The following is a 13,868-nucleotide window of genomic DNA, read 5'->3' on the forward strand; positions in this document are numbered from 1 at the left end:
CTCTCTAATAAATCAACATAATTTATTTGAAGACACAATATTCTGTAAGGGCACTTGTCATTACTTTATTTTTGTGGTAAAAAAACAACATTTTTGTGTAAAAGATGGATGTAAAACAGTGAACTTTGATGTAAAGTTCTTTCTTATATTCCAATGACTATCTTTTTTATCGTTTAAATCATTGCGACTTGGAATACTCTTTAAAAAAAAGGTATAGTTATGAGGGTCTCTATGCGCACAAGTTTGACTTTATTTTTGGTTAAAATTATTGCTTTAACATTGAAATTGTTAAAGAATTGTTTTATCCATGTTTACCTGTAGACTGGTCAGTTTTGGCACTACGGGTGGAATAGCCGCCATGAGGTTCTCGGAGATGTCCAGTCTCTGCAGGCCTTTACATTGGGTCAGAGTGGCCGGCAGGTCACGGAGGTTGTTGTTGGCACAAGAGAGACTGTAGACAAAAAGTGAACTGCACTCTGCAAGAATGGGGCTTAATGCATAAAGTGTTGTCCCATATTAGCCTGTGGAGTCTGCATAGGCTTATCTGGAACAACACTTTTTGCCTAAAATGGATTTTAGTTTACAAGACACTTAATTCCTTGACACGCACAATTCAATAAAAGCAGATATGCTGTCTCTGATAAGCCAGTGCAAACTGCACAGACTATTCTGGGATGATACTTTAGGCAAATGTTTTTCTTTAAGCAAGGCTAAAATATTGAGGAAATTTCCAAAATTCACGGAGATTTCAATTTTATTTCATGAGTGTTTTATTGAAAATGTGACAAATGAAATGTAATTTCAGCAACAGCATATGTTCACACCTTTCTGTTATCAGTACATGTGTATAAATAAATATCATCTGATATGGTAGATTTTAATTTCAATTATTTAGGACATTTTGGGGGACTCAAATGTCATTATTTAAAGAAAATATGTTGTTTAAAAGCTTCAATTGCTGCATAATTGGTGCTCGCATATTATTTACTGAATCAAATTGTTAACCAAACATCAGTGCACTATTCTTTTGTTAGCTTAATATTTGAGTCACGTTCTGAGAAAACTGGGTTAAATGCATGTGCGTAAAGCGTCATCCCAGATTAGCCTGTGCAGTATGCACAGGCTAATCAGGGATGACACTTTCCGCCTTAACTGGATTTTTGTGTAGAAGAGACTTCCTTTAAACGAAAAATACCATAAAAGCGGAAAGTGTCATCCCTGATTAGCCTGTGTAGACTGCAATGGCTAATCTGGGATGACATTTTAGGCACAAACATTAAGCCACGTTTTCTCAGAAAGCGTCTCAATTCTATATGAGTTGCGCTCTGGGGAAGCATGTGTATAAAGTGTCATCCCAGATGTGGAGTCGGCATGGCTAATCAGGGACAGGCTTTATGTCATTTTTTGGTTAAAGGAAGTCTCTTCTAAATCTAAGTCTAGGTGGAATGTGTAGTCCCAGATTAGGCTGTGCGGACTGGACTGCACAGGTTAATCCGGGACAACAGTTTCTGCTTATGGAAGTTTTTGTTGAAGGAAGTCTTTTCTAAACATAAATCCTGGAAGTGTTGTCCCAGTTCAGGCTGTGCAAACTGCACAGACTTATTTGGAACAACACTTTATGCACATTCATTAAGCCCCGTTCTCCCAGAGAGTGGCACATTTTCATATTAATATCCTGACCTGTACAAGTTCCTGCACTTCCCAATGGAGCCTGGGATGGCCTCCAGGAAATTATTGGAGCAGTCAAACTCAGCCAGGTTTGGCAGGGCGGTGAACAGTTCCTCTGGAAGCTCTTTCATCTTGTTGGCAGGAACGTCTACTGACAGCAGGAACATGGAGTACTTGCCGTATACCTCTGGGAGGATCTGCAATGAGGAATAGTGGGTCAGATGTGACTGGAATTGTCTAAGAAGTGACTGGAATTGTCTAAGAAGTGACTGGAATTCTATTAGAAGAGACTGGAATACTCTAAAAAGTGACTGGAATTATTTAAGAAGTGACTGGAGTTCTCTAAGAAGTGACTGAAATTCTCTAAGAAGTGACTGAAATTCTCAAAGAAGTGACTGGAATTATGTTAATAAACTTGAACCCTCTAAGGAATAATATGACTGGAATACTTGAGGAAACTCAATAAATCCCATATTAGCTTGAGCATTTTTCACAGGCTAATTCATGGATGAAACTTTCTGCCTTTACTAGATTTTTGTAAAGAAGACTTTCTGTCAACGAAAAATTACATAAAACCGGAACGTGGCTTCACTGATTAGCTTGTGCAGTCTGCAGGTATTGATCACCATTTTTCCAGAGCAAAGGAAATGTCCTATGTTATTATGCATGGGGCAGGAAAATAAACATGGGTTATGGCAGAGTCTTTGTATAGGATTGACAGGACTTTAAGGTTCATAGAACTGAACAAGATTCAAATGAAATATCAAATCAACATGATTGGATGTTTTTTCATGGCTACAGTGTTTTTACTAAAAGCCCTACTTCTTGATACTCACTGTGACAACCACTTTTTATAGATTCTAGTGAGAATATACCAAACCATACTGTCAAAGCCCCTGTTTTAGCCAATTGTCAAAAAAAGGCACATTTTAAGCACTCACTGTAACAAGGCCCTCAATTTGTAAGCAGTCACTGTGACAAGGCCCTCAATTTATAAGCACTCACTGTGACAAGGCCCTCCTCCATGCGCACTGATGCTTCATGCCCCTCACAAATGAAGAGCACATTCTCTGTGTTCAGTTTACTCTCCACCTGCATGCATCCAGTCTGGGCCAGGTTCTCCTTGGAGACAGCTTGCAGGACCTGAATAATGGAGCCTCATTCTGGTAAAACTGGGCTAAACACAGGTGCGTAAAGTGTTGTCCCATATTAGGCTGATCTGGGACGACACTTTCCGCCTTAACTAGATTTTTGCTTAGAAGAAACTTCCTTTTAACACAAAATTCCATAATGGCAGAAAGTGTTGTCCTTGATTAGTATGTGTTGAATGAACAGGCTCATCTGGGATAACATTTTACACACATGTATTAAGCCTGGCTATCAAAGAAAAAATGCTCAATGGGAGAACAGCATTCAGTATAGAAATACATGTTACATTTTGACTATGCAAATTACTTCTTTTAAAGATAATAATTGCTTCTCAGTTTGGACATGAGAAATTTGATATCAGAGAACTGAACAGACCATTTGACCTACATTAATACGGCAATATTTTACTACTCCTGCTTTGAGGACTGGAATGACTTTGTTAAAATTTGTGCACATTGAAAACAAGACAATATTAAATGTTCTCTTGTTACTTTCATACCTGAACTCACCAGGGCATTTGCATTTATTACTATATTTTGCAATCTTCATACTTGAAAAAAATATCAATATAATATCAGCGTAATGTAACCTGAGCTTGCTTGAGAAGTGCTGTGGAATCGTTGAAGGTATCAAGGAGATTGAGAGGTCGTATGCAGGTCAGCAGGTGCCAATAGAAAACCTCCAGTAAGTCACGCAGACCAGCGTCCAGCTGCAACATGAGAGTGATGTTATACTCCACTCATTTGATAGATGAACCCTTTCCCTCTTAGAAGCAAAGTGAAAATGGCTATGTGCAAACAGCATAAATTCAGAACAGCCTGCGAGGGTTGGAAACAAAGCCTTTAAAACTTGAATCTAGTAAGAAAGGTCTTAAATTGAATATGACTTACTAAGGGACTACAAATTAGTGAAAATAGGTATCTATGCAGTAATGGGTTAATACTAGAGCTTTGTCAAAAATGTGACAACTACCGTGGCAATTATTTGTCAGCTTTGTGCAAAAGCAAGTAAATTAAGAATGTGCTGCTCACTGGGGTTTGAAAATGTTTTGCACCTGTTCACTTGATAATGATGGCATATTGTAAGTTTCAGTTAAACTATTTTTTTTTTAAATCGTAAACAATTATCTCCAGGAAATAATGCAGAAATAATGTATAAGAGAGTGACTCGTATATAAGCACTCTCAAAACAAAATACATTCATAAACAAAGATTTGTGTTAAGGCAAGTTTAAATAGATTCTTGCAATCCCCAAGCAATATTTGGCCAATTTTTTCTAAATAGTTGACTGCCTTTTAAAAAACATATCATAAATCAGCAGTAAATACATATTGCATCATCGGATCATTTGTATTGTTTTGTATTTAAATTAATGATAAATTAAACTTAAGAATATTTTTTTAATTACAAAATAAATGGAAGTACAAATGTAAAACCATGATCTTACAGCACATTAGGCACTGATGTGTAGCATTATAACAATACAAAATAATGTGAATTTTATTTAACCCTTTCAGTGCGGGAACCGAATTTTGAAGGCATTTGCAAACAGTTTGGATCCAGATGAGACGCCACAGAACATGGCGTCTCATCAGGATCCAAACTGTTTGCTATTCTGATAGTATTCTTTGAAAAAAATCGAAGAAAATGCTTATTTTAGAAATTCAGCAGACAACATTTTAGCAGACGACAAATTTCCCAGCATGCAAAGGGTTAAGCCTTGCTCTGGGTACATTGTGCTTAAGTCATGTGCATAAACCATTGGCCCAGATTAGCCAGTGAAATCCACACAGGCTAATCAGTGACAACACTTTCCTCTCTAATGCAACCTTTTATTTAAGGAAGTCTCTTCTAAACAAACAATCAGTATAGGAGCAAAGTGTTGTCAGTATAGGAGCAAAGTGTTGTTTCACCTGCACAAACTGCACAGGCTAATCTGGGACAGCATTGCATGTACATGCATTTAGCTCCATTTTTGCAGAGCAAGTGACATTTGTTCCTATTTCAACAGACAACAGACAATATATAGGTGATAATGCGATACCTGCGCAGGCTGCATGGCATGTATCAGGTCTGCAGGAAGAAACTTGTCCACATTCTTTGGCAGCTCCACCTAAAGACAGGCAATCAGTTTGCAAGATATTAGACACGGGTAAAACAAATACTGGGCCCTATCTGGGAAAACCAGGCTTAAAAATGCATTGCATAAAGTATTGTCCCAGATTAGCCTGTGAAGTTTGCAAAGGCTAATCAGGGACAACACTTGCTGCATACTTTGGATTTTTGTTTACGATAAACCTTCTTTAAAAAGAGTTCATAAATGCGGTTTAAATAGTATTAGGCACAGGATTAAACAATAATTGAACCTATCTGGGAAAACTGGGCTTTAAAATACATAGGTGCAAAGTATTGTCCCAGATAATCAGGGACAACACTTTCCACATACAGTGGATTTTCCTTTACATGGACCTTGTTTAAAAAAATTTCATACAAGCGAAAAGTGTTGTCCCTGCTTAGCCTAAGCAGATTGCACAGGTTAATCTTGGACGACACTTGCATTAAGACCTTTATTCCCAGAGCAGGACTCAAATACTATTAAAGACATGGTTTCGAACTGACCCTGTATTACAGTGGTTATAGAGATATTTGACTAATGCTAAGTTTTAATAGTAAATTCTAAATGACCTGCTAAGTTATGACATTAAAACTCCTTAATGCTTTGCATTGACTGTGTCAAGGAAGTGACCCAAGCAATAGCCATTTTTGTGTGTTTTATGTTGTGTTGTATATGTTGTTCTTTACTATGTGGGCTTTTGGTCACTTGCATTAAATAAAACAAATACCAGTGGCAAACAAGAACTTCCCTCTTGAGAATGTTGCTGGAGATTCATTATATATTTAAATATGTACAGCTAATATTGACAATATTGAATATGATGTAGAATTGTTAAGAAGAAACAATAGCCGCGCGCTCTATGCCTTGTTTAATTTCTAATTTTTGTAGCAGCCATGAGAAAATACTAAAAAAAGTAAATAATTTAAAGAAACAAAAAACATGGAGCACACTTGATGATATGAGTGTCATAAATTGTTGTATATAACAGAAGAAGCTGCGACTTACAAGCCCAACAGTTATCACTACCAGAGATCAAAGTCTGCATCAAGAAAGGTAACTCTACCTGTGGCAGCATCCTAAAGATCATCAGCCATGCCCACAAGAGTTGTCCTGCCTTGCTGTACAGGTCAGTCAGCGTGCTGCTATCAAGATGCACTCCCGCGCTGTCCAGGAGGTGAATCATCCGGTAGACACTCCATGACTCGGGTACCGCCTGGCCGCCGCCAAATGACATGGCGTCACTGATCTTACCTTAGAAATAGAGAGAGAGATTGCTATTGAAGCACAGTGAAAATGGCTAAATGCAACCAGCATAAAACCAGAACAGCCTGCAAGTACCTCGCAGGTTGCTCTCGATTTTTGCTGTTTGCTGCTTATCAGTATTTTCGGTTTGGAAAAGAAGCCTTTGAAACTAGAATCTATAAAATAAGGTCTTTAATTTAGTTTGATTTTCTAAGGGACTACAACTGCGTCAAAGTGAAAAAAATCCCAATTAAAAGTTAATAAAAAAAATATAATGCAACATTTAGTTAATTTCACAATGCACCTTTGCATTGGTAAATATAAATAGGTAAATATTATATTTAAACACCTAATCTCTTATTTTCAAAGAGTATTTGTTTTCTCTTATTCTTTAAGAGTATTTGTTAGCAAAAAAATAAAAAATGTCGAATGGTAGGTAAAAGCAACACATTATTTTTCCAATCTAAAGGTCCCCGGCCCCATTCCCAAATTGATGAACAAGGCACTGGATCAGAAATGGAAGGATCGTACAATTTCTTTTGGTGCATCAGAGACTATGAAACATTAACTTCAGGTGTAACCAAGCAAACTGAACGTTGGCGTACTTAATACTGGTGTAACAGAGCAGATGAACGATTGGTTTACCTAATTCTGGTGTAAAAGAGCAAGTGGAAGTTTTGTACACTAACTTCTGGTGTAACAGAGCAGGTGGAAGTTTTGTTCACTTACTTCTGGTGTAACAGAGCAGGTGGAAGTTTTGTTCACTTTCTTCTGGTGTAACAGAGCAGACGGAAGCTTTGTACACTTACTTCTGGTGTAACAGAGCAGACGGAAGCTTTGTACACTTACTTCTGGTGTAACAGAGCAGACAGAAGTTTTGTAAACTTACTTCTGGTGTAAAACAGAGCAGGTGGAAGTTTTGTTCACTTACTTCTAGTGTAACAGAGCAGGTGGAAGTTTTGTTCACTTACTTCTGGCCTAACAGAGCAGACGGAAGCTTTGTACACTTACTTCTGGTGTAACAGAGCAGATGGAAGTTTTGTACACTTACTTCTGGTGTAACAGAGCAGACAGAAGCTTTGTACACTTACTTCTGGTGTAACAGAGCAGATGGAAGGTTTGTTCACTTACTTCTGGTGTAACAGAGCAGATGGAAACTTTGTACACTTACTTCTGGTGTAACAGAGCAGACGGAAGCTTTGATCCTCCTTCACTGACAGTAAGCTTGGGTACTTCAGCAGGTCGGCATGTATCTGCCTCGGCAGTGTAATGAACGAAGCACCTGCAACAATGGCACAAAATAATTTTGATTACCAATAATTTTAAATATATACAATTTGAATGCTTGGATTATGTGGTTTCAAAAAAGGAGATAATTTAAGGTATAAAGTGCAAGGCAACTTTCGAACCCATTTTCATAATTTGAAAAAACTTTAAACAGAACCTAAGGACAATTCTACAAACTTAATATTAAACTTATGAGCATTGAACCTGTGAAGGTTTCATTTCTAAACCTACTTTTTCTGACCTAATTAATAAGCATTCCAAATTTATTTGACCTATATCCAAAGAGGACTACCTTAGAAACCTTGCAGAGTAGTTTTGTTTAAATAATATTTTTGATGAAACAGGGCACATTTTGGGTGATAGTTTCAAAATAAATTGAGAACGCAAAGTTGAAATTCAATGACACAGCCAATAATAGTTATTATATTTCAAATTATGTTTAATATTTTGTTAATGTTATTTATGTGAAGTATTATGTTAAAAACTGCACAGTGATATAATTGAGCCTCATTCTGGGAAAACTGGCCTTGATACATGTGCGTAAAAGTCTCATCCACAATTAGCCAGTGTAGACTGCACAGGCTAATCAAGGACAATACATTCCGCTTGAATGGAATTTGTTGTATACAGAAAGTCACTTCTAAACAAAAAATATGTCTAGGTGGAAAATGTTGTAACTGCAGCAGCACGGGCTAATCTGGAGAAACACTTTATGATCATGCATGAAGACCAGTTTGCCAAGAACAAGGCTCAATTGCTATCAGTGTGTACCCGAGTAGTTAATTCCTCCAGTCTGGAAGAGAGTGTTCTCCACATGGGCTTTCCCCGCCAGCAGTTTGGCCTCCAGGGCACTGTGCAGTGAGACCCTATTGTTGGCTAGACCTCTCTTGCCTGGCTGAACACCAAGGCCTGTCAACTTCTCCTGTAATGGACAAAGGGACATAGTAGTGAAATAGCAGCCTTCTCTAAATTACATTACTTTTGGTCCCCCTGTTGCCAGTTTGTCATCTTTGTATGAGTTAACACAACACAAAATTTGTTCTATATGAGCATCATCTTTGCAAAATTCAATGATGTTTAGAAATAGAATTTTATAATTAATAACCAAAGGCAAATTAATCGTCAATGCATGACTTCATTTACCACCTTGTTATTTATGAAATTGACCAAAATTAAAAATATTCTTCATTAATACAGTTAAGTGTTTGCTTCAAAAACTTTTTCTTTTACAAACCACACAAATTGATGAAAACTCAAAAGTTGAGTCAGAACATGGACTTTACCCTTTCCGTCTCAGAAGCAAAGTAAAAATGGCTATGTGCAAACAGCATTAAACCAGAACAGCCTGCCAGTAACTTGCAGTCTGTTGAGGTTTTATGCTGTTTGCTGCTCATCAGTATCTAAGGGTTGGAAATGAAGCCTTTAAAACTTGAATCTTGTAAGAAAGGTCTTAAGTTATATTTAACTTTCTAAGGGACTACAAATGCGTAAAAATACCTATCTAATTGGCAAAGGGTTAAGTACATTCATGATACTATTCAAGGTCTAGTTCCCCACTCTCCCTATTTTTACCACAACCCCTTGATGTCTCTATACCTGTAAAAACGCTATCAACTTGTCTTCCTCAGTGACAGGGTCAAAGTTGTACTTGAGCTGATCTACAAGTGGGTCCATCCAGGCCTCCCTGCGGCCTACTGACCGCACTGACCGCTCCATGGGCACTGGCACCAGGGACTTCTTGCTGTTGTACGCAGCAAAGGCCTCTGAAATGAGAGGTCATTATATTTGAGTCTTAATATAGGAAAAATGGATTCAATTCATGTGCATAGTGTATTGCCCCAGATAAGTCCAAACAGGCTAATCAGGGGCGACACTTTCCACGTATTTGATTTTTTTGTTCAAAAGGAAAGTGTCATCCCTTATTAGCCTGTGTGCACTTTACACACATGCATTAACCCCTTATTTTACAAGAGTGAGATTTATATATTTTATCCAATGATTTTGTTTGCGTTTACACAGTTAAATTACATAACGTACTTATTCCACGTATACAGACATTTTAACATGATAAAGGCTTTATCTTTCCCACGTTTTATTTTCCTACTTAATTCACTGTAACATATGGCCCTATTCCACTACGAAAACAAGCCCACGATTCGCTGCGATTTCTCACATTTATTGAATCGGGAAGACTCGTGACAGTCTGCGATTCAATTATGACAGTGGTACGATTGAGTTACGACGAATCGTGGTGTTCGGTTGACGTCTTGCGAATAGGGTCGCGACTTCACTACGATGTGTAAGAATCTACTGCGACTGTACTACGAACGATGCAGATCGGTCACGACTAAGCTAGGACCTCACCAAACGCACTCATGAATTCGGCGCCAATATCTACTGATATTGATTCTAACACGGCACGCAACTTGTTTTCTATAGACAAAGAAGGAAATAAAGTGTGGGTTATTCTGCAATAAATTATGGGCAGAGCTTAATGTTTCGAAAATAGTTCCGAATAAATAAAGAAAATATTGCAGTCAAACAAATTTTTTAAATAAAATTCATTTTAATTATTAAATACTTACCTGTTATCGTATGCTTATACTTTCCAAGGGGAAATAACTCATCCGGAATTTTAACTGGGAATCCGCCACCTCAATACCGTAATACAGGCCAGGTTAAACATAGTGCAATGCAACCTAGCCAAAAATCGGTAACCAACCCTCAATATTCTTTCAATATATATACAAAAATATTAATCGAATAGCGGGGTGGGAGGTGGGACTTACCGATAACAGGTAAGTATTTAATAATTAAAATAAATTTTATTTTAAAAATTTGTTTTAATGTCATAAATACTGACCTGTTATCGTATGCTGATTTTGCAGCTGCGGTGGGAAGGTTCGTATATATTTTCCCAACACAGTAGAACCCATAAACAGGGTTATCAGCTAATGATATCAAGTAATCTTCGTTAAAACGGTATTAATTATGACTTCTCGGACAGAGTAATATGTCTATGTCGTAAAGAAGACACTACCGTTAGTGAAACCACAACAAGCCCAAACGTATACAAATTGTATTGTTGGCACTTCAGAAAACGAAGATAAAAAGATGACAAGGTGGTCGGATTCCTCCAGCAAACAGCTTAGAGCACGTCAAAAAGTGGGGTGTGGTTAATATATGCCCACAAAACAGACAGAGCTATTGATTCATGCGGTCAGATCCTAAAAAGGAATGAATCCTTAGATAGGATAAGATTAACTTTCCTTAGTCGAGGTCTAACCCCGAGAAATAGAAGCCGCAGACACATCTCCCCCCCCCCTTTTTTGGGGAAATGAAGAGTGTCTTCGAGAACCTCGAATGGACTTCTGACTAACACTGCTGAGATAGAACTTCAAAGCCCTGATTGCCCAAAGAAGTTTATCCTCATCTTCATGACTACCAGTTTAAGAAAACTTGGAAACTTGAAGGTAGAAGCCATATAGAGGACTTGATATTAAGCAAGGAATCCTGGCTGACACAACAAAGTGAAAACGACAATAGATTCAACTAGAATTGATCGTATTCAACAGAAAAAGCATGAATTTCACTTCTCCGTATGGTAAAAGCCATAATAAGAAGGAAAACCGTCTTAAAATTATATTGGAACTGTTAATAAGCCTGATGAAAAAGGTTCATAGGGAGCTCATTAAGCATCCCAACATGTTACACAAGTCAAAACCGCTTAAGAAGGTAAAGGAACGAAAAACATAGTGTTGACGTTCCATAGTTTGGATCAGTTCCAAAATAGGTAAGACAGCACAGAGTTGCGATGACTTACACAAAACAAGGTATACGAAAGCATAATCTCTATCCTTTGATGAAGAAAAGAACAAATTTCTTATCATCAAGAAAAAGATGAGAAAAACCTCTATGTATCTAGCAGAGTGATTAAGGTAATAACTATGCTCTCAATTACCCAGTAAAAAATGAATTTCCATAGAACCTTTATACAGTTCTGATGGAAGTATCCTTGCACAAGTAACAAGGATTGAAACTCTAACAGAAAAACGTTCTTCTGTAGAGATAACTAAAAGTTATTAATGGCCAGACATGAAGTGGCACATGTTTGGATCAGTAAAAATATGTCTCAGTGAGATATGATATTTGACCTGTGAAGAAGTTTCCTGAAAATAATTGTACAGGAGACTTAAAAGGTCGTAGAACCATAATCCCATGGTTCATTAAGTATATTTCATGAAATTATGGCAAAAACTCAGTTATTGCAAAAACTCAGCAAGAAGGCAAGAAATTCCAGTTTATGTCAAGGCTGCACACCACACTTTTTAGCCACCAATGCGAATTGGCCCCGGTCAAATTTCTAAATAAAGAGAACATTGCTCCAGTAAGCACCATTTTGAGTGTCTAAATAATAATGAATGTCAGGTTTGAGTTGTGGTGATTTTTCTTGGATGTTTGTAAGTTACCAAAACATTGGTATTTTAACTATAGCTGCATACAGGAAGTAGAATTAATGCAATTCGAAAACAGGTGTAATGCTGGCTCCGGTCAGTATTTCTGTTGGAAATTTGAAAGGGCGTACAGACATTGAACTTTTACAAAAAATCTAATCCTTTGACCCCCAATTTTCTCCATTGCTGTTTAGTACTTGGTAAGTTACCAATGTAAAAACATGGTTTCCAGGCACCTTGCTTCTGCAGGAAAGTGGCAGTTTGTTGTTGAAACTGGCTTAAAAAGGCTCGGAAACACACAGAATTCTCATGTTTTGATTTGAAATCATCAATACTAAAACATTTTGCCCCAACTCATTTGATTTGAATGTTACTGATTTTTCAGAAGGCACAGCCTCAACCATTCTGGAAATGTGCTTGGTTTATTTTCAGATTTGCGAGGTGACCAGTTTCCAGACATTGGTTCGCTCCTGCTTGTGTACGATATTGGCTGAGACTAAAAAAACTGTAGTGTGCCACCCAATGGACGAATGTATAACAATCGCACACCCTGCTGGATCGATTTCTGTGAACTGCATTGTTGACGTTGTTCAGCATACCGGTATACACTGCGATATACGATCGCATAACGCTAATAACTAGCGTTTGATGATAAACAACATTCTTTGATATACTATGTACACCATGCAACTCGTCTGCAATTTCACTGCCGCGCATGCGCAATTACATTATTGAACCCAACGGAAAAATAATTCGAAAGAAAGAACTGCAGGACAAAAGGTCCAACAGGGCGTTGAGACGAACTGGTATGAGAAAGACGATAGAGAAAGTTTGTTGTTCTTGCAAAGAACGAATAAGTTCCTGATTTCCAGTTACAAGGAGTGATAATATGATCACCTCCGTGTCTGTAAGTAAACCACGACCGATGTGTGATAGTTGAAACCATCACAAAGGAATCGTGAAAATGTGTTGTAAATGAAAAACAGCTAAAAAGAATTTTCGCTTTTCAAGATGTAGATGTGCAGGTGATATTCGTTAGGATACCACATAATTGAGAAAATCAAGATACGTTGTTCTATGTGATCGTCCATAACCTTATCTGCTCACATCTGTATAAGATGTAAGGAAGGTTGTGGTAGAATAAACTATATTCTTGCCAAGATAATCTTCTAGTCTAGACACCACTGAATAGTGGTAAATAATGACAAAAAGATGGAAATCTGTGTCATTAAATAATCCCGAGATTAATACAATTATCTTAAAAATAAAGCTGAAACGGACGTAAGAAAAGACGTCTCAGCAGAAGGACCGGTGACCGGACCGGTAAATACCGACCGGTGACCGGACCGGTAAATACCGACCGGTGACCGGACCGGTAAATACCAACCGGTGACCGGCACCATTTGTCAAGGATGGGTGGGCAAAGAAACCACGGCAAGCCGAACTTTCCCACTCCAAACACACTTGAAAATTGGTAGAATAGGACAGTGTTTAACACTTATAAGTTTATGACCTATCTACAGAATATAGCCTCTTCTTGAACCAATAACAGGCGCCTTTAAAATCCTGGATAATACAGGTCGCGAAGTCATCGATTTGCGAAGTACGGAAATATGATTGATAGTGGTACCTCCGGAATCGGAGGTGTGATGGCAGAAAAAGGTGAAAACCCTAGGGGTAACCTTAAGCGGGTCCATGCTTGCCGGTAGAATGCATGGAAGTCTTAAATTCTGACTTGATTAATCCATTTACTTCAAGACTTCTAACCTGGACGAATTCCGAAAGGAATACGACCAGTTATAGGAAGACGGCCTGTTATGGCCAGAAGTGTAATAGAAGAATAACTTTAAGATGAGGTCCCTCCAGATCCTAGGATCTAAGATCTGAGTTCAATAGGTCCTAAGCCATCTACAAGACTGTAGCCGCTATGAGGTCAATCTGATAGGCAATCCT

General features: G+C 37.9%; 1 protein-coding gene across 1 annotated transcript in view; it reads right to left on the reverse strand.

The window, feature by feature from the left end:
• LOC127835882 (uncharacterized) overlaps positions 1-13,868 on the reverse strand; it is an 85,242-nt gene that overhangs the window by 42,354 nt on the left and 29,020 nt on the right. The window contains exons 7-15 of the mRNA XM_052362306.1: positions 9,058-9,224; positions 8,233-8,383; positions 7,346-7,456; positions 5,996-6,183; positions 4,861-4,929; positions 3,407-3,526; positions 2,674-2,811; positions 1,681-1,865; positions 316-451 (exon numbers count right to left, since the gene is read on the reverse strand). Of these exons, the coding sequence (XP_052218266.1) occupies positions 316-451; positions 1,681-1,865; positions 2,674-2,811; positions 3,407-3,526; positions 4,861-4,929; positions 5,996-6,183; positions 7,346-7,456; positions 8,233-8,383; positions 9,058-9,224 (1,265 nt within the window). The remainder of the gene's footprint in view (positions 1-315; positions 452-1,680; positions 1,866-2,673; positions 2,812-3,406; positions 3,527-4,860; positions 4,930-5,995; positions 6,184-7,345; positions 7,457-8,232; positions 8,384-9,057; positions 9,225-13,868) is intronic.

Source organism: Dreissena polymorpha, chromosome 6 (assembly GCF_020536995.1).
Source record: "Dreissena polymorpha isolate Duluth1 chromosome 6, UMN_Dpol_1.0, whole genome shotgun sequence".
Taxonomy (NCBI): Eukaryota; Metazoa; Mollusca; class Bivalvia; order Myida; family Dreissenidae; genus Dreissena; species Dreissena polymorpha.